General features: G+C 29.6%; 1 protein-coding gene across 1 annotated transcript in view; it reads left to right on the forward strand.

Annotated features, from left to right (window-relative positions):
• Positions 1 to 19,580, forward strand: part of LOC103572227 (hemicentin-2) — a 263,857-nt gene extending 244,277 nt beyond the window's left edge. Inside the window, exons 11-12 of the mRNA XM_053741560.1 lie at positions 17,419 to 17,649; positions 18,814 to 19,580. Coding sequence (XP_053597535.1) covers positions 17,419 to 17,649; positions 18,814 to 19,103 — 521 coding nt within the window. The 3' untranslated portion in view covers positions 19,104 to 19,580. The remainder of the gene's footprint in view (positions 1 to 17,418; positions 17,650 to 18,813) is intronic.
• Positions 19,581 to 22,632: the final 3,052 nt, after the last annotated feature.

Below are 22,632 nucleotides of genomic sequence, written 5' to 3' on the forward strand. Positions count from 1 at the left end.
TGGGTCAAGTAAAATATTTTTTAGATCAAGAAAAAATTTTTACCCCGAGAAATCCTTTTTTTCTATGTAGACATATTTTTAACTTTAATATTTAAAGAAAGTATTAGTTAAAATATAACTTTACGACTGCAGCATTTTTCTTTTTTTTTCATTTTTAGAGTTCGGCTAAGCTTTTTAATGAATTTTTCAGAAAAGAAATTTATACGCCCTTTTAGCTTTTAGTCACAAAATTTTCAAATTCCCAAAGCTGAAAGTGCGTATAATTCAAGACATACGCCCTTTTAGCTTTGGGAAAACAATGTTGGATTTTCAAGCGTAGAAAATCTTTACTAATCAATTGGCGATGAAAAAAAAATTGATGCGCCCTTTTAGCTTTGCAAAGCTAAAAAGGTGCATACAGTGGCATACGCCCTCTTACCTTTTGGCACGCGATATACTTTCTGACAAACAGCTGCTTACGTATTCGTCCGGTTTCGGAGCAGCTCGTCCTCGATCCGTGCGAGCTTTGTACAGTCGTACCATATACATACACGTTAAGCGAACGCTTGGCCGAGCTACATGGTAGGCAGAGTGGGGGGTGTTGGGTTTTATTTTCATTACGGAATTTCTTGATTCGGTCGTCGCGCTCAAAGCCCGCGATAAAAGCCATGTAATAGCTTAAATAAAAAAAAAAAAATCACGCACAAAATTTTTTTTTAATTTATTGCTTCATTAATAGCGTTATATAGGAGCAATAAATTTGAATTCACAAAATAATAGAAAAAAAAATAATTAATATTTCCATTTATTGAAAATAATAAGAATGAATAAAATTCAATTAAACTTACTGCTCATGAAAAGTGATTCGGGAACATCTAGATACAGAGGATTATTCGAATTTTCTTGATATTTAAAACGTGCTGTTGCTATTTCGTATTGCAATGTCACAGAGGAATATGTTGATATAGATTTTAATGTCAGAATATTTTTCGACTATATCCAGTGAATTGAAGAAATTTTTGTTGATATTTTAATGGCAATTTTATTACTTTCATTAAATATTATTAATATACTATCAAGACAACTAAAAAATAAGCTGTCAGATAATCATTAACTGCCGAAATTTTTAAGCAAAAGACACTGAGTAAATAGTAAATAAAAAAAAAATCCATTCTAGAACTTAGAATACTTTTTATAAATTTGTTCTAGACATAAACAAAATTATTGTAAGTCCACGATTTAACCTAGTTTTGTTCTTGCAAAATTTCAAAACCAAAATTTACCCAAGTTCCAGAATTAATCTAGTTTTGTCCTTCTATGTCGCAATTGTTTTTTAAAGTAGCAAATTAAAAACAGCTTCAAATTTTTATATTAGATCAAAAACAGATCAACTAGTTCAAACACAGACCAATTAGTCCAAATGCAGTCCAGTTAGACTAAAATCAGATCAAATTTTCTGATCCAGGTACGAAAAAAAAAATTTATAACTTCCCGCTAAGACAATTGAAAATTTTTAAAAATTCGGGAAGTTATTGGTTTCGGTCCGATTTTCGAAAACCGAATTTTTATCAGATCTTGACGTTTTGAGGTTTTAGGAAGCTATTCTGACTGATTTCACGATGATGTCTGAGTGTATGTATGTGTGTATGTACGTACGTATGTAAATATCTGTAGCTTTTGAACGGAAGAGGCACCATTCGATGCGGCTTGTTAAATACTGTAAGCTGTGAAAAATCGAGCTTGATCGATCATGTGTGTTCGAAGATATTCCAAAAATAAAATTTTTTCAAAAATGTTTTTTTTTTAGATAACTTTCAATGCACTCGATGGATCGATTCTAAAATCTATTCAGCTCTAAAACTTTATAAGCTAAGTCGAATGTCACCTCAACCATCAAAATAAGTTGATTCGTTCAAGAGAACCCGCTAACGAAAGAATTTAAAAAAAATCTGTTTATCGGTTGACCCTGCGGGCCAGTCTTAAATCTTCCCGCTATTTTCAAGCTCCTTGAGCTCAAAAACATTGTTGTGAATACATTTTCGAGCTCTTCGAGCTCGAAAATACTTTTTTATGCCATTGTTTTCGAAAAAAACCGTTTTTAGCATTTCTTTCTCCCACGATATCTCGCGAACGAATGAACAGATTTTGAGGGTTGAGGCGGCAATCGACGTATTGTATTGAGTTCTAGAGCTGACTAAATTTTGAAATCGATTAATTCAAATTTTTTGTAGATATTCGAAAAAAAAACGTTTTTTACTATTTCTTTCATCATCGATATCTTTCTAACGAATTGACACATTGAGATGGTTGAGGTGGCAATCGACGCGTTTTATCAAGTTTTGACGCTGATCAAATTCTGAAATTGATTCATGAAGTCGTTTTAGAGAAATTTCTGAGAAATTAAAAAAATTTTTCTTTTAATTTTTTCGTTAACGGTTTCTCTTGAACGAATGAACCAATCTTGATGGTTAAGGTGGCATTCGACGTGGCTTATAAAGTTTTAGAGCTGAATAGATTTTGGAATCGATCCATCGAGTGCATTGAAAGTTATCTAAAAACAAACATTTTTGAAAAAATTTTATTTTAGGAATATCTCCGAATGAGCTCTACCGATTCAGCTCAAATTTTCAGTGCTTATAGTATTTACCGAGCCGCGTCGAATGACACCTCGACGATCGAAATCGGTTTATCCGTTCGAAATAAGTTACAGAATTTTTACATACATACGTACGTACGCACGTACATACATACATACATACACTTGGACATCATCTTGAATTTAGTCAGAATAGCTTCCTAGAACCTCAAAACGTCGACATTTGTTGGAATTTCGATTTTCGAAAATCGGTATCTCAATCGGTTAATTCGTTCGAGAGATATCGTTGAAGAAATTAACAGTAAAAAACGTTTGTTTTTTCGAAAACAACGGCATGCAAAGTATTCTTAAGCTCGAAGAGCTCGAAAATGTATTCACAACCATTTTTTTGAGCTCAATGAGCTCGCAAACAGCAGGAAGTTTTGGGGCTAGCCCGCAGGATCAACTGATGGGCCGATTTTTTTCTAGTTTTTTTTTAAATTTCTCAAAAACCATTCGTATGATAAAAAGCGTCGATTGCCGCCTCAACCACCTTAATCGGCTTATTTACTCGAGAGATATCGCCGGAGGAAAAAATGTTAATAATCGGTTTTTCACGAATATTATTAAAACGACTAAATCAAAAATTTTCAAAATGCAATCAGCTCTAGAATTTAATAAAATGGGCTGATTGCCACCTCGAACATCGGAATCAGTTCATTATTTCAAAAGATAACAGTGTCGGAAAGTTAAAAAAATAACATTGTATGTAATTGTTCCCAAGTAAATCATAATATAATCTACTGAAATGTATCCAAAATCACGCTTACACGTTGTCTTTATGGTCACTCGGATCACTATATATGTGTAATGTAACTCGTTTTTTAGTTCAAATCATATAATTACTGAAAAAATCGAAAAAACACCGTATTTAATATTGTTTTCATTTATTTCATATATTGACTCTCTGATCTGAGTCAAAACTCATTTCAATCTTTATTTTGATCACTTACATTGATTTCTGACGGGATATACTTTTTTTTCTTTAATGAACATAATCGTGGATAAATATTGAAAAAAAAGACTCATTCATTGTTTGCTCACGCTATTAGAAATGTAGTTTTGTTCCTTTATTTTATTATTCGCTCTGAGTGAAGCCATGGTAGGGGAAATCAAATTGACTGAAACGTTTGCAGTGGTTACTTTTGGAGTTACGGAAGGCTATGATTACTGAAATTGTAAGCAAGCACACGTGAAAGTATTTATTTTGTTATTATTTAATTATTTATTTTTCATTTTGATTTTTTCCTTAGTATCATATTTTGACTTTGATATGAATTCCAAACAACTTAACCTAAATGCTTACTGCAATCTTTTTTATTTTTCATCATTATACTTACTTATTGATGGTCCGTTTAGCTAAAAAACAAAACTACAATTACTATAAAACTGTCACATATTTTTTACAACTTTTTTTTTTACTATTATTTATAATATTTATTTATTTTTATGTTTCTTGCTATTGACATACGTATAAAAACATACTCTGACAGCCTCCCGTAGTTCATATTTTGTCTGGCGCTGCAGTCACACTCATAGCGAATATGTTTTTTTTTTTGTATTGCTTAAATCCTTGGGAATTTCCAAAGTGTTTTTAAATTTACGTTTCCAGCAAACTTTACTTAAATATTCGTATTTTTTTTTTAATAATATTTTATCTTAAGTCCAACATTTGCTTTTCTATTTGAAAATAAAATCACCATTGTCATAAGTCGAGTTACGGATAGTAACAAAAAACTTAAACAAACTAATAATTCATGACTTAATCCTCAAGGGTTCAATCCTAAGTTTCAAAAAATATCCATTTTTTGCTATTATCTCGCCAGCTGAACTAAATTACTTTATTACTCCTTCGGTCCCAAATACTTTCCCATGCCTTCCTCAAGCCCATGTGTTTCTTGTATTGTTCTACTGTTTTACAGTGCTTCAAGATTTCTATCCTTTTCTATTTTCTATCCGTCTTCTCTTGGTTTCTCTCGTTCGTTCTACCCTTTTTCCTTCACCTATTTGTCCCTCCTGCCTGTTTCCGTTTGCCAATCAGATGTCAAAATTTCCCGAAGACACCCCCAGCCGACCTTTTTCCACCCACCCTTGGGGACTCTGACGTCACAAACGGGGACTTGGACAAAATTCTAACTCAAAAACGGAGTTCAGTTATCACCTAACAGTTTACCCGATCTGTCGAGATTCATTGAATTCTCTCCAACATTTAAAAATATAAATTTGTCAAGACTCGCCGAGTTCTCTCCGTAATAATAAAACCCTATCCGTACGTCGACCGATAGTAACTGAGAATAATAGTTTATATCCAAATTTATTTTATAACAAAATTACATTTTAATTACTTTTGTTGTATATGGTTGTAGTAGTAACGGAAGTGAATTAAAATATATAATTTTTAATAAGATATTAATTTGTTCTCATTAAATTTATCTTAAATTTATTTAAACGCCTATTTTAGATTTAAATATTTTTGTGATAAAAAACATTCATTAATTATTTTCGATTTTAAACTTCCCAATTATAACATAAAACGAAACTCTTTAGAGCTTGAAAAGCTCGTAAAAAACAGTGAGCAAGGATATTTTTAAGCTCGAAGAGTTTGAAAATGTATTTAGACTAATGTCAAATTGCTCAAGGAGCTCGCAAACAACAGGAAGATTTGGGTTTAGCTGCAGGGCCAACCGATGCCCAAATTTTTTTTAATTTTTCTAATTAAAATTCAATTAATTATGGTAAAAATCGATATTCATGTAAAAGTAACAAATTTTATCAAATTTACATGACATTTATCCTTGAAAATCGGACAAAATTTTAAATAGCAGAAGAAAACTAAAGTAATATCAAATTGAATAATAAAACAATAAATTAATGAAAATAAAGTTTGTATATAAGTTACAAATATAAATAAAATATAAGTCCATTATTTCTCTAGCAGTGAAACTAAAACTCAGTATAACAACTCAACCTTACTTAATATCGTGATTGGACTATTCATGACAACATATACAAAGTGTTTTTATACTTTCGTCAGTAATTTTGTTTGTTAATCCTATAAAAACAGTAGGTTGAATCTCACGGTCTTATTTTTTATTTTTAATAAACGTTGCAACTACGAACATTCGTGTGTTATTCATACTCATTTTTAAATAATAACAAAAAAAATTTACTGTGTAAAAAAGTATTTATAATTTAATATTACCTCATATTATCGAAAATAATATTTTTTAATATTAGATTTAAAAAGTAAATTAAGTTTTATTAAAAAATGTAAAAGAATTTCGATATTCTTCGGAAATAATATCTTTAAAAATATGTGAAGTACTTTTGCCGACTTATACATTCTATAGAGGTTCATATCAACTTTCAATAGACTCAGTCGAATCTTGAGAAAGTATTAAAATCCTTTGACTAGCTATCGCAGTTCATATCTTCGAAACTATTTCTCATCTGGAGGCTGAAAAATTTTCAATGATATAATAAATGGGTAAAGATGAACAGTTCAGAAGGAAAGAATAAATCATTTTATATTCAAATTTATATAAATTTATAGTTTATAATTCAGTAATAAAAGACTGATAATAAAATAAAAGTATAAATAATATCAATATTAATTCTAAAGTAAATAATTTTATACGATAAAATAAATTTTATTCAAGTTTTATTGTATCGTTAACAATTAAATGCTCGGCTGTAGATTTATTGAATCCTTTTGGTAAATTTATCTAAAAAATAATCGAGTATTTATTTTATGATTTTACTTTTATTATTAAATTATTCAAATTATTTTTCTTTAAGTTTTTTATTATCTCAATAATGATAATAATAAACGTATAAGATTTCAAAATCCTTATTCAACACTAGTTTATTTGGTGCCGTCAGATGAACCCCTGCTTAAAAAAACCGAGAGACTCTTATAGCTGTATGTATGGAGACTATACACTCTCGATAGGTATATAGATATACAGTTTCCATAGCTGTATGTATAAGGCTCTATACTTAACTATAGCACTTTTCATAGAACTCATTCATTTTTATAAAATCTCTGTGGGAATTCATGAGAAACTATTGGATTCTATGAGATCTTCTCAACAGGGACGGTAGTGTATAGAGTAAAATCATGCTCCTAGGCTAGGGGTAGGTACGGATTTTTATATTCATGATTTTAGTCGTTCAACGCATGGGTTTGGCCCCGGCACTGAGCCGTTAAAGTCAGTGATTGATTACGAGTAAGATTTAAAAATCGTTAATTCAATATTTTTTAACTTTCCGCTATAAAAATGGAAATTTTCAACAAAAAAAGAAGTTATTGGCTTCGATTCGATTCTCGAAAATCGAGTTTTTATCAGATCTCGATGTTTTGAGGACCTAGGAAGCTATTCCGACTATTTTCGGATGGATGTCTGGCTGTGTGTGTGCGCGCGCGCGCGCGCGTGTGTGTGTGTGTGTGTGTGTGTGTGTGTGTGTGTGTGTGTGTGTGTAAACTTTTTTGGATTGACGATGTCTTTGGAACGAAACGAACGATTTGAATGTGATATGTGGCAATCAAAAGGGGCCTACTAAGAACCGATTAGATTTTGGAGTCTATCGATCGAGTAGTTTACACGTAATGGGAAAAAAAATACATGAAAAAATAGTATATTAATGAATCGAGTAGAAAGCCCATTTTACTTAATGTGATATAATATGTTTTGCATTGAATGACAAAAAAATAATGTCTTTTATTGCTAAAAAAAAAAAAAAAAAAAAACGCTACATTAGATTGAATGATTCAGACAACGAAACAGCCTGCTACACTTGCTGTCTCGCTCATGGAGCATCGCAGCAGAAACGAATGGCGCTCAGAAGCGGCCCTTGGTAGTCGGGCTACTGCACGGAGAAAAATGCATGTCAAAATTGAATAATAATTACAACCATAATTAAAAATTTGCTATCTCAAATACAAAATCACAATCCATAATAAAAAAAAATTACGATAATTAGTAGAAAATTAATGTTCTACCTCGATTATTACTATCGAGATTGTAATTCTCACTTATCATAATAATTACAATCCTAAGTAGAGATAATTACTTAAAAAATTCAAAAATTGCTCACAAGTTTAATAGCTTTTATTTTGAGTTGTAATTTTTATTTTATTTAAAACTACAATACTTTTATCACACTAAATAAGAAGTACAATTATGTTTACAATAATATTATTTTAAAATCTATAATAATTATATAACCGGGACAAAATATCTGCAGACAAAATCACCACACGACAAAATATCCGCGGAAATAATATCCGATGAACAAAATATCTACGGACAGAATATCCTTAAAAATTAATATACCAAAGATATGAATTCATCACATCAAAATTTTCATTGTTAAAATAATAGTCGAAGAAAATTATTAAAATCACGTTTTTATAAACATTTATCATTTAATTCATTAAATACTTCATGCGAAAATACATATGATTGATCCATACTAGTTATTTACAACAAATATTTACAATATTTTTCAGTTCGTTATTTTTTGCAATCAGCAACCACGATTTTATAACTTTACTTATAAAAATTAATTTAATAAAAAAATAATACAGAGAGGAAGTACCTCGCCTAAAGCGAGTAGGCGTTTGTGCGTCGACGTATGAAACGCGAGAGACAAAGTATGCATATGTCGATGTTATCCGAGTACTTCCAAGTTTCGTTCAGTCTAGAGGTGGGTAGTTCCGAGACTATTCGGGATTGAACCTGGAACGTTTCCGGAGCGAAAAGGAACTAGTTCCTGGAATCATATCCGTGGAACTATTTAATATTTTTAATTCTCATGAAGGTTCAGTATTTAGAACGTATACATACAAAATATTTCAGTATACACAACATCATGCTATGCGACCTACGTGTTTAAGACACATTCACGGCGAACTATATTTTTTTATACTAAATAGAGAATGAATTATGATTGTTATTCAACTCAAAATTTCATAAAAAATCACCAATAAAAAATTATTCTGCTGCTTGACTGCTTGTTGGTAATGATGACAGTGGCGCGAAAAAGAAGACTAGTGAGCATACTAAAGTGAATTTTGAGGAACGACCGGGTACGTATCCGACAAAAGACATAGTCCATGGAACTATACATGTCCGGAACTACCCACCTCTAGTTCAGTCCCAAACGAGCATTAATGAAGCAGTATGGCGTAATTACACGAAATTAAAAAAAAAGTTAATAATTTCTTAAAAAAATGAAAGGTATAATTTTCTATTAATTTGAACTTATTGAAGTTGAAATTGAGAGGAAAATATTAGCGTTTCGTTTCGAATTATTTGAGGTTAGCATCACTCGCATAAAAAACGTGTTCTCGGGCAAAGTGGGTAGGGCAAACCCCTTATTTTTTAAATGATTGTCTGAAATATTTGATATTTATATGAGACTATACTTTTTTATATAAGACTTTTAATCTACAGAAGACTGAACAATTAGTCGAATAACATTATTTATATAATTAACAAAAGAATTTAATTACAAGTTACCGATTCAATAGGCATTTATATTGAAGTATAGCTATATGTAATAAGTTAGTCTTTTAAGTTGTTGAAGACTGATTAAATAAAACTAAAATTATTATTTAAATATTTAAAATAAGCATATTTCCCTTAATAGTAGTGCCAACACGCTTTACCCGAACGGATTACCCGCTTTAAGGCACCCCCTAGGGTAAAGCGGTTTTTGGAAGTATTTCTTAATTTTAATAATAAATCATAAATTAATATAAATTTATAAAATATTGCTTATTGATTTTAAAGTTCAATTAATTCTCTTTCAAAAAAAAAAAAAAATCATTATTGTTATTATACAAACACTAAATTTTCTCGGCCCTTAATGTTAAAATACCCGCTTTAGGCCACCTTCCCCTACAATTATTATTATTATTATTATTAATCATTTATTTAATTGGCCATAGAGTCGTAACTCCTTGCGGCCATCCAAAATACATAATTTTATATAATAGTATACATAGTGGTTAGACAAAAGATATAAATACAATTGTTTTAAAGTATAAGTATATTATAAATGTATAAATAATTTTCCTTATTTTTTTTTTTTTTTTTTTTTTTTTTTTAATGTATAATCATATAATCATTTCATTCATCATTAATTAATTTGTCATCTTATTCAAGAAATAATCATAGCACGCTTTCCTAAATTCATTAAATGTAGGTTTTTGCGTACAAGTACTAGGTAATTCATTCCATATTCTAATTGCGCACATTAAAAATGATTTATCATACTTCATGCTATGACAGTTTGGTAATATTAAATAATCACGACGGATATCGCCTCTTCGAAAACGAGGCTCTAACACACAAAAATTGTTAGAAAGAATTTTTTTTTGGTTCAAATATAATATTTTATAAACTAGACAAAATAGAAAAAACTCCCGCCTTAGTTTCAAAGTTAGCCATCGTAGATTATTATAATATGATGTAACATGCTCATACTTCGAAATTTCAAAAATATAGCGGACACAAGCATTGAGTTTCCTTTGGAGCTTTAATTGTTGTTCACCCGTTATATCTGTGTATATAGCGGCGCAATAATCAAATATAGGAAATATAAGAGTAGTGACAAGTTTTTTCTTTGTCTTTAAATTAAATACATCACCGTTCATTTTAAGTTGTGCAAGTATCCTCATACTCCGTTTACAAACATCAACAACTTGCTTTGACCAAGATAGTGTATTGTCTAAAATGACGCCTAGGTATTTAACTGATTCAGAAAACTCAATCTCGTTACCCTTTACCAATATTTTTGGCGCAAATTTACAGCAATCATTAGGTAACTTGTGTGTGGTACCAAAGATAACAGATTTTGTCTTATTCGCATTTAATTTCAATCCATTTTTTAAACACCATAGCTGAATCTCTTTAATTTCAGTATTGAGAATATTTATGTAATGTGAAATGTCTCCTAATTTACATCTCAAATAAATAACTAGGTCATCAGCATAAAAAAGATGTTTACAATTTTTTAATAATACCCCAACATCCGACACATATAGCGAGTATAATAAAGGACCAAGAACACTCCCTTGAGGTACTCCACTTAAAACTTCTTTCCATACTGATGATCCGCCTTTACTGTTTCTTACAGATTGCAATCTGCCCTTTAAATACGAAGTGATCCAATTTACAACAGTATCACAGAAACCCATTGCTCTTAATTTATAAATTAATATATCAAATACTACTGAATCAAAAGCTTTACTGAAATCAAAGAAAACAGCTATGGTGACCATTGAGTATTCAATACCTAATCTTATGTCATCACAGAGTCTCAAAATCGTATCTTGAGTACTCAAACCTTCCAGATAAGCAGTTTGATACTCATCTATAATTCTATAATCTAATATATATTTTGTAATTTGATTATAAACACATCTTTCTAATGACTTTGATAATGTACTTAATAAAGAAATTGGTCTATAATCTGAGTAATCAACAGGATGACGATTCTTTGGTAACGGTATGATATAAGATTGTTTCCAAACTGATGGGAATTCTCCAAATAGCAATGACCGGTTGAATAAATCAGTAATGAATGGTAAGAAATAAGGTAGAAGCAATTTATAACTTCTAATGGAAAACCCATCAGGACCGATCGCACCTGAAGCCAGCCTCATGATTGCTCGCTTAACATCTGATGAATCTAGATTATTAAAGGTGAACGTCCCCTGACATCTAATAATGAATTTATAGATTATACATATTTAGATCTAAATATGTATAATCTATATTGTCACATACAGAGTTTGTGAAACTAGTAAAATAATCATTTAGTTTATTAAGATCAAGATTTTCATCAAAATTCAACTCTAATCGCTTTATTAGTCCTAAATTTCGAAAATCATTCCATAATACTTTCGAATTTTTACACACCGAAAAGCGCATTTCAAAAAATTTTTTCTTGGCCTCAATAATTCTAAGTTTGATAAGTTTACGAAGATTAGAAAATTCTTTGTACGCAAAACCTGTTCTAGAATAAATCCTGTAGAGTTTCGATCGACGACGCTGAAGTTCTTTAATATCTCGATTTATCCATGGAGCTGGTGAATCTCTGACCGTTATCTCCTTCAATGGCGCAACAGTATCTATTACCGAACTAATATGAGTATGAAGATGATTGTTCATTTCATCCACTGAATCAGATTCTTGAATATCACGTAGGTCCAAGCCTGCACAAATTAATTCAAGTCTACTCTCATCAACTCTGCTCCAATTTCTTCGCCAAATCTTCTTTCTACCTTGATGCGGTATACTATAATCATATTCTATAGAAATTAAATCATGGTCAGCAAGAAATGGCTCTGATGATTGCTTCGACGAAATTATCAAATCCAAGTTATTGACCATACAATGATCAATCCACGTATGTGATGATGCAGTATGATGAGTTGGGTTATAATGAATCAAATGTAAGCCAAGTGATCCACAGAACTCAATTAAATTATCAGATTTAGTATTAGCATTAACAATGTTCATATTAATATTAAAATCTCCAAGTACAATTATATGTTTGTAATGTGGCATGATCTCATCTAAATCCGATTCTAGTAGATTAAGATCTCCAGCAGTAGGCGAGTTGTAGACTACACCAACAAGAATTTTCTGCCTCCTCGAATACCAAACTTCAATAAATAAATATTCCGAATTATTCTCCAGATACACTGAATTAAGAATATGACAAGATGAGAGTGTGTTATGCACGTATAATGCCACTCCACCACCAACTTTATTTAGACGATTGTTCCGATACAACGTGTAAGATGGTAACAAAAATTGAGCATCACACATATTGGAATTGAGCCACGTTTCACTAATTGCTATAACATCAAAGCTATGAGTTCTAAAGAATTCCTTGCAAAGACTAAAATTGCTGTTCAATGAACGTATGTTGACATGACAAACTTTGAGTGGTAATAATAAAAGTTGTTGATCTTGCTGATTTGACGATAATGATGAATGAAATTCATAAGGTTATTGTAAAGTTTTTCGAAGAGTTTCCATACTAGTAGACGGTAACAGCTTTAAAGGAGGTTTATTAGGATCAAATCGAACAAATACTGCTGAAGCCGCTATCCAAATATTAATTGGTTGAAGTTTTGGAAATGACTTTTTAATCTCTTGTCTAAATTTATAAAGCGCTGACGGATGTCTACGATGTAAACGAATAAGATCATCTGGAATGTCAGCAGCATGAATTAAAGCTTTACCTGATATCTTTTCATTCTTAGATTTTGAAATAATATTGTCAACAACATCCTTTGACTCCAATTTAACTAAAATCTCACGTTGTCTTTGTCTTATTGGCTGAGAGATATTTGACGGTTTACCCAATCTTTTTATATATTTAACATTGGAATCAGTAAAAGGAATATCTAATTCATTAAACAAGTTTTTCACAACATCCTTTAAGTTTTCATTTGCGCACTCAGCTAATCCAGAAATTGCAATTTCACTCGCAAGTGATTGTGATTCAATTTGTAAAGCACGCATTTCTAAAATACAGCTTGTGATAACATCAGCAGCCTTAACAATTTTATCAGTGATCTCTTTAAAGTCTTCAGGACATTGATTACTCTCCAATTTCCTCACTCTATATATATATATATATATATATATATATATATATAATTTAGTGCTATGTACAGATCAATTAAATTATCATTTTTATTTAGTAATTGCGTTGAAAATATGTATAGAATTCTAATTAATACTTTATTATTGACAAACAATGAATTATGCGTCAAATAATACTATAAATTGAAAAATATAATAACACTACAAAAAAAAATAAATCCTACCAAAAACAGATTCTCTGTATAAAGTCACGCCAAGTACAGGTTTAGAATTTTTTAAAAGTAAAAAAAAAAATTATTTTTTACAAAAAAAAAGTCAAATCGAAAAAATACCAAGTACCTAGTATGATGCAAAATCATAACAAACATTTTCATAAAATTTAAAAAAAAAATTGTATAACAAAATTTCAATGTACTTGGTTTGCGTTACTACATGTACTCAAGCAAAATTAATTTCTAATAAAATCAAATATGTTTTTTTTTACTCCTTTGTAAGCACACCAAGTACATTGAAATTTTGTTATACAATTTTTTTTTTAAATTTTATGAAAATGTTTGTTATGCTTTTGCATCATACTAGGTACTTGGTATTTTTTCGATTTGACTTTTTTTTTTGTAAAAAATAATTTTTTTTTACTTTTAAAAAATTTTAAACGTGTACTTGGCGCGACTTTATACAGAGAATCTGTTTTTGCTAGGTACAAATTTCTCTTTATATTTCATAAAACCGAGTGGTTGTAGTAAAATGAATAAGTAGATCAATTAAAATTATCCGTTCAATATGAGTCGGTTCGTCCAGTAGCTATCGTTCAGACCCAGAAATCAGAACCCTCGCAGATTTGAATCACGGTGGAAACACGGTGGGTTTGTTCCATTTTACCACTGTGATTACGCGGTGTATCCCCCACCGTGTATACACGGTGTTTCCACTGTGATTACGCGATGGATATACCGTGGAACCACGGTGGTGAAATCGCACAAAGCCACCGTGGAATCACGGTAGATACACCGCGTAATCACAGTGGATACACAATGTATACACGGTGGTAAAATGGAACAAACCCACCGTGTAACCACTGTGGATACACGGTGTTCACACTTCCACGGTATTTCCACCGCGATCCAAATCTGCGAGGGAAGGACGGCAGTTCGCGCCCAGAGCCCAGCATAAATTTTCATCGAGATTTTTCAACATCATTTACCTCACTTAAATAATTTAAATGTTAATGATAATGAACTCTACTAGGATAATAGGGTAAGACGGGGGAAGGGGGGGGCAAAATGGGTTCCTTAAAATTTTGAGTGCCTCGAATGATTTGGAGGCAAAATGGGTCCCCAAATGCTTAGGAGCCTATTTTGTTTCCCCTTTCCGTCATGAAAAAAAATTTTTTTAATTAAATTCATTAGCATGCTTGGCTGATCGCTGGCTGCCATCGATCGGCCGATACCCTGGTTGGAAGGGACTATTGGCCAAAACTTGGACCAAGCCTTGGCCCGTTGTCAGCCAATGCTCCTTGGCTTAGCACTAGGCTTGGGTCGAGCCTTGGCTGACCATAGGGTGAGCCATGGTTCAAGCCTTGGGAAACGAAATATCAAGCCTCGGCCGAGCCTTGGGAAACGAAAAATTGAGCCTTGGTCAAGGCTCGAGAAACAAAAAATCAAGCCTCGGCCAAACCTCGGGGAGCAAAAAATCTAAGGCTCACCCAATGCTCAATCTATAATATTGTCATTTAAATTAATAAATATAATCAAACAAAAGTTTGATGACACTTTTATCGACATTACATCAGAGTGTAATTAACTAATTACTGAATTAATGGGAAATAACGAATGAAATTATTTGGGCGCTACCGGGGTTCGAACTGAGATCCTTCTGATTACTAGGCCAATACGCTATCCACTGTGCTTAATCTGATGTTTAGATAATGATGATTTTTTGCTTGTCAATTATTTAAATACAATTCAATTTAGAAATATTACATCGTAAAGATGAGGTGGAATGTAGTTTTATTCAATGAACTTAGAATTGTCTGATGAGTAATGATATATATATTTATTAATTTGTAATTTTATGATTTGATGTAAATGACCAAATTAAGAGTAAGATCAAGTAGCACTACTATATTGTTTATTGAACTCTAATATTTACGTTCAGTAAAGTTTTGTACATAGCAATAACTAATTAAATGAAAATTATTGTATATCAAATAAGTTTACTTTTTAGAAAATTTCAACTCTTGATATAAATCGTATACTCAGTGGACCGTCATGACCTGGTCTTCTCTATAAACATATATATAGATACATGTAAAGTTGCTAATTTTAATATTAAATAAAAATTTAAACTAGGGTGAGGCATTGGCCAACGGTCATCTGCCAAGGCCCAGCTTGATAAAAATTAAACTATCGGGCCCAACCGCGGTTGAGGTTTGGGGCAATGGTTCTTCATCAAAGCTCAAATGAACATTGTGAGACTATTGGGCTAAGCCTTGGCCGATCCTTGGGCCATTGGTCGGCGGCAAAGTCTCGATTAAACAAAAATCGAAACATAGGACCTGACCCTAGCCGAGGCTCGAACCAATGGTCACTACCCGAGGCTCGACTTAATTTAATCAAACCATTGGACCAAGCCTCAGCCTAGACTTGGACCAATGGTCAGCCGCCAAGACGGCTTAACGCAATAAAACCATTGGTCCAAGCCCTGGCCGAGGCTTGGGCCAATGGTCAGCTACCGAAGCTTGGCAAGTGACAATAGGGCCAAGGCTTTGCCTATAGTCAGCCTTGGCGATTCCTACCTGGGTAGTCGAGTGACATTAATGGGCCGAGGTTATCATTTGTATATTCAGCTGTTCATGAGCCATTAAAAGTTGTCAATGACTGGCCGTTAAGGAGGTATTCTGGTCTAGAAGCCTAAATTTTAAGCATTTGTCAAACTAGGTTGAAAAAAAAATGAAGAACATTTTTGCTATCTATTTTTATATGATTTTTATTGATATTTAAGGAATATAAAAAAAAATTTTTTTAATTAAAAAATAAAAAAATCCGCGAATAACAGGCCAGTGAAGTGGGGGATCCAAAAAAAAAAAAAACAGTGCTCCCTGGTTGAAATGATTTCAACCTTTGTAGTGATCTAAAAAAAACAAATTTAGAAAATTTTTCATCAGTAAAGATGTCGCTATCGTATGGACCTTTGCAAAGAAAAAAAAATTTTTTCACAAAATGGCGTCTACATAAAAAAAAAATTTTTTTTTACCTCATTTTTTTGACCTTCTTGAATTTTTTAAAAATCCTTTAAACTAAAATTTTTCAAAATCCAAGGCAGGTGCGATAGAGAGATATATAAAAAAGATTTTCACTAAATTTCAAAGGAATCGGTACGGTAGAACTTGAGATATCATGTCAACCACCTAAAAAAAGTAGTTTTGAGAAAAACCCGTTCGAAGTTTGAGAAACAATTTCAGTAAAATAACTCAGATAATAATTTTTAATACTCACTTCGGATTAATCGGCAATCCTAGATTCATATATTGGGCCTTATCTTGAAAAGAACGAGTCTTCAAGCCGTCCGGCAACATCTGCCGTTCATTGTGTGATTTACTCTACTTGGCCGGCTCAGATGCCACGTCACAAATTCCTATGTATCTCCGAAAATAATTCGAATTTTGAAAAATCCGTTTGAGGGCATATTTTTGAGGGTCTAAACTTTGAAAATATAAAAAAAAATCGATTTCTTCAAATTTCTAGACCAGAATACCCCCTTAATCATCATACTTCGCCCGGTAATGGGCCATCTAAGGGCTGGTTTCCAAATTTTGCATGGGAAGTACAATAGTAAAAATTATTGGTCCATTATAACTTTTATTACGTCGTTAGTAAATTTTATCTTGAATGCAGCAATTTCTATAATCAACAGAAATTATTATTCTAAATAATATGTTGTAATTTTTACTTTAAGTTTGGTAAAAGTTTTGATTTTTTTTTAACGTTTCGAGATTACTTCTCGGATTGCAATTTTTTTTTTTCAAATTTAGTAAAAATTCTTTAATTTTTATCTCTGTGTGGGAATAACCCTCTGAACATTTAAACAAACAAAAACAATAATGAAAATGTTTATAATAATATGGATATTCCAAAATAAATTAGTGATAAACTTTTATTATTTTTTTGTAACCAGGTCAGGATACAGGGATCGTATTATCTCCTCTAATTGGTATAGTCATTGGTGCTCTTCTTACCCTTGTGTCTGTTGTCTTCGCAATCGTTGTAAAAGCACGACGAGAACGAATGTCAAAATCACGCCATGAAAAGCCTGGCGAACTGAGAGAATTACCACAACAGCAATATTCAAATCCAAGTCCGCAACAAACAGTGGAAACTGATCCAGATGTTATCCCAAACAAATTTGGTAAATACTTACATTATTATTATATTTATCCATTTAATATTATGTTTATAATTTAACTATTCATTTAGCTAATTATATATATTTTAGTTTTTCTTCACCTATTTTACATTAAAAAATATTCCTTACTTTTTTTTGGGTGTTTTTTGTTTTAAAGATAATTCATTTTAAATTAAATAAATTAGTATGATTTATTTAATTTACGAAGTATTTAAATAAATATGAGCACCTTTCACTATTGATTCTTGATTTCCATTAATTTCCGGTTTTATTGTCTGTACGCAGACGTTTGCTTTTTTTAATCTCAGATATGTAAGTCCAGACTACTTTTTTTTTTTTTTTTTTTTTTTTTTCACTATATAAAAAACCAATTTAATATAGTGGAAACCTAAACATGTAAACCTTCTCAATAAGACAATTTATAGATAAATTGAAAAAAATATAGATAGCCCGAACTGGGAATCGAACCCAGACCATGTCGGTATCGCGCTGAATGCTCTACCAGTTGAGCTATTCAGCACTATACTAAACTCATATTTATTCATCTTTCAAACCCTTTTTGGACCATAATTAAATTATATATTTTTTTTTCTGTAATTTTTGCTAGCTGGCAGTAGAATATTATGTCCGAGTTTTTCTGATAATTAAAAGTCGGATTATAATTAAAAAATTATATCGAATTAATAATTTTTAACTTATTGTAACTTCTATTAAGAGGCCGACGCTGGTTTCATATTTAAATATTTTTAAATTTATTAAATAAATTAAAATAACTCAATTTTTAAATGGATTGTCATAAAACTATCTAACTACCAATAGTCAAGACTATTGGATGAAGAATGAATAAAAACAAAAAGAAAGAAAATAGAGTAATTCCGATAAGCGTTTTGTTTTAAAAATAATATGAAAATTAAATAACTCTGAAGCGTACTATTTTAAATACACTTTTTTCTGTTATATTCAACTGTTAACCATTAAAATATAGGGGATTTAAATAATTTATTAAATTAATTTACAGATGAGTAGAAATGATTTAATATTAAAATGTTTAAAATAAGAGCCTAAAAGAAAATTCTTTAGTTGAAAAAATAGGTGAAGCCTTGTTTAATTATTTTATCTAAATTGAAATAGTAAGTATGATAACCTGATGTTATAAATATTTTATAGAGGGAAATTTGATGGAAGTAAGTCCACCAAGTTACCCAGATTATTCATCAACACATTGGGTAACACCTGGTCCAACACCAAGTATTGACGAACTATGTCATAAATTTACTGGAAGACCCACTGAACTACGATTACCATCAAGAAGTACAATTCCAATACTCCCCAACTCAACAATTACAGGGGTTGTGGTTGGCGCTGGTCAAGGGGTTTTTGTTGCGGGAGAGTGTATCGATGGAGAAGCTATTAAACGACGTCTTATGGCCAACAGACTTCCCGAAAGTTGTGTTTAAATAAATAATTACCAAAGCACACTGAACTTGGTTATTCATTGATATTAATAAAATAAAATAAAGAAAGTCATTCAATTACAAATAAATAATAATGATTAAACCTCGCGTGCTTCCAATAAATAAATAACGCGAAAATATTTATTGAATTATTACGATTAAATAAATAATTATATCAGATTAAAATAAAAAATTAAAAATTAAATACTTGTTTAGTACAAGTAACACATTCACTGAATAAATAACAACAAAAAACCAGAAAGTTAATTATGTAATCGAGTGGGTGAATTCGTCTTCAGGAATTCTCGTGAACTGTACTTTCATACTATACTACTGTTAAAAGGGATTTTCGATCTAACGCGTTCGCTTGCCAAGTTCGAGGAACTCGAAGATGGATGAGCTAAACGCGTGAAACCTAGATGGAAAAATAAAATAAATATAATAATAATGATAAAATACCGTAAAGTAAAATTAAAGAGAAAATTTAACTTCAACAAATACAAAAATAATGTATATATATATATATATATATATATATATATATATATATATATATATATATATATATACATCCAGATCCTTCTCTTTCTTTTCATCGTTAGTGCTCAGTATTAATGAATAAAAATTGACTTGAGAAGACGACTATTCACCAAATCTCTATTATCTACCAATTTTCAAAGGTATTATATTGATCCATCTTAATATAAATTATAATTTTCTTTATCCAATAAAAAATCTTTATTAACTCGTATTAAAAAAATTTTATATTTATTACGGAATTAAAATAAAATTATTTATATTGTTATTTAATTAACTTAAGTGTAATTATTGATTAATGAGCACTGACAGATAAAGAAGAAGTTTAAAAAATGAATAGATATCTCGTATTGTTGAGTTTTAATTCAGTCGATGTAAAAAAAAAAAAAAAAAATACTTATCAAATGATACGTTAAAGGTTAAATTAATAGTGAACACTGTATGTAAATGTTATAAAAATTTTGAGAAAATTCAACTTAAAAAAGTAAATATATTATAGCTTTGTTTAGAAATACAAAAGACAAAAGTCTTGGAAAGAATAATCTGATCCTACAAATCTATGAAAATCAATTCTTCATTTATTATACAATAACTATAATTATAATAATGGTAATAACAACAACAACAACAACAACAACAACAACAACAACAACAACAACAACAATAATAATAATAATAATAATAATAATAATAATAATAATAATAATAATAATAATAATAATAATAATAATAATAATAATAATAATAATAATAATAATAAAATATTAATAATATTGTAAATAACAATTTTACAAGATAAACTAAAAACTTTGTATAAATTAAATTATAATTAATTTAGAATGAGTTTAAGTATTAGACACTAATATCATTTAATCGTTTCGTATGTATATACTGCACACACACATACACACACATATAAATGTATATATATATATATATATATATATATATATATATATATATATATATATATATATATATATAAAATTGTGATTAAAATTAAAAAAAAAATCGACTATCGTAAATTTAATCTAATCTCTGTTTTTGTTACTTGTTTATTTTTTTTGTTAAATTAATAATCTAATAAATAAAAATTAAATTGACAATAAAATTATTTTATCATTGTTAAAAACTTTTTTTTATTTAAATTATTATTCTTTAAGTGAATTCATTGAACTGAAATAACTATATATTAAAGATGATTTATTTATATGAATAAAAAAAAAAATTGACATGAACTAACTAGTAAATTTCTTGCTTTGATAGCAGACACATACTAAAAGTTTATAAATTCATTAAATATACATGTAGTATATAATTAAAACTCACAGGACTTAATCAACTAACGCAGCTTCAACAATTATGTAAATTTAAATAAACTATTATTAAATCTCAAACTTATAATTCGAAGAATTCACTTAAATTAACTGCTTAATTTGTTGTTTTGTATTTTTACTTAAAACCTCTTTTTATATCTTTCATTAATATTAATTTAATTTTTTATTAAGGTAAACGCCCCTACATCCGCTCACTTTTCAATAAAGTGAGATTATATCACTCAATATAAATTAATGAATAAAATGAAAAACTATATTTTTTTTTTATAGTTATTTTTTGAAGTTTCGAGTCTTAGAATAAAATTTTAGTTTGAAAAATAATGTTGATAATTAATTATTATCAATTTTTTTAATAACATCATTGATTGTATTCATAGTCGCTCACTAGAAATTGTGATGTACTATTACTCGATCAACACATAGCCCTATAGTCGCTCAAAGACAATATCAATTAAACTATGATAAGTTTATTGATTTGGATAATAATTTATGAATTATAGTACTTTATTCTTTCGAAACATAAAATTTCGTGAATTTTAAGAATGTATTTAATAAGATATAGTTATAACAATTCTTAAAAAATTTGACGTAGCCTAAATTTAATCTAATGAATGAACGTTAAAGAAAAAAATGCCCGGCTGAACGCGATTTTGAAAAGAGTCATTTCATTTAAATTTATAGTCTATTATATAATAATTTGATACATCATATTTTATTAAATTTAGATTCACAAATAATTATTTGTCAATAATAATATTTTTAGTTGTAATTTTTTTTTGATAGAAATAATAAAAAAACGCCTTAAACAGTTAAAGTGAGCGATTAATGGTACTGAGCGGGTATAGGGGCTTTTACCTTATTAACCAAATTATTTTTATTATTTCTATTTCAATTACGAAAGTTAAACTTAATTACCTCAAAAATAATCCACTTTTTCAGTTGTTAACTCATGTAATATAATCATTATGATGTAAGAAATTTAATGCCCAGTATATTTAAATAATTAAATTATTTATTAAGTTATAATTGATAAAATAAAAGTATCCATCTATATTTTTACTAGTCTCATTTTTATCGGTTTTTTTTGTTATATTGAACTTTAAACAGTAAAAGTTCATAATTTTCTAATATATAAAACATGATATATGATCTGATTCCAGTATAGTATTAAAAATCAATGTTTCGATAGAATTCATTTGATTTAAAATGCTAAATTACCAGGTAAGTAGTCTGTAGTTTTTTAAGGTAAACATTGATTTTACAGTTTAGAAATGAAATTTTAATTATAATGTACACATATTTTTCCACGTATTTGAATAATAAAATATTAATGTTTTAATTAAATAAGTTTGTTTACCCGTTCACTATCAGAAAAAAATAAAGTACGAATAATTTAAAATTTTTGTCGGAAAAAAAAAATCTTAACATTTAATTTATTTTACAGTTGAGGTTCAACAAATAAATGCAATAGTAGAGCCATTAAGTATATTACAGTATACATAGATATTTTGATGTTAATCAGAATAAGAGTTAATGAATCTATTGCTTTTAAGTATCTGTAAATATAATTCTTATATTTCCATGATCGTTGTTTTTCGACTTCATGAAATTTTATTAACAGATTTAAGAAAATAATAAACTTTTAATCGTTCTTTGAA

The sequence above is a fragment of the Microplitis demolitor genome, chromosome 8 (genome assembly GCF_026212275.2).
Source record: "Microplitis demolitor isolate Queensland-Clemson2020A chromosome 8, iyMicDemo2.1a, whole genome shotgun sequence".
Classification (NCBI taxonomy): domain Eukaryota; kingdom Metazoa; phylum Arthropoda; class Insecta; order Hymenoptera; family Braconidae; genus Microplitis; species Microplitis demolitor.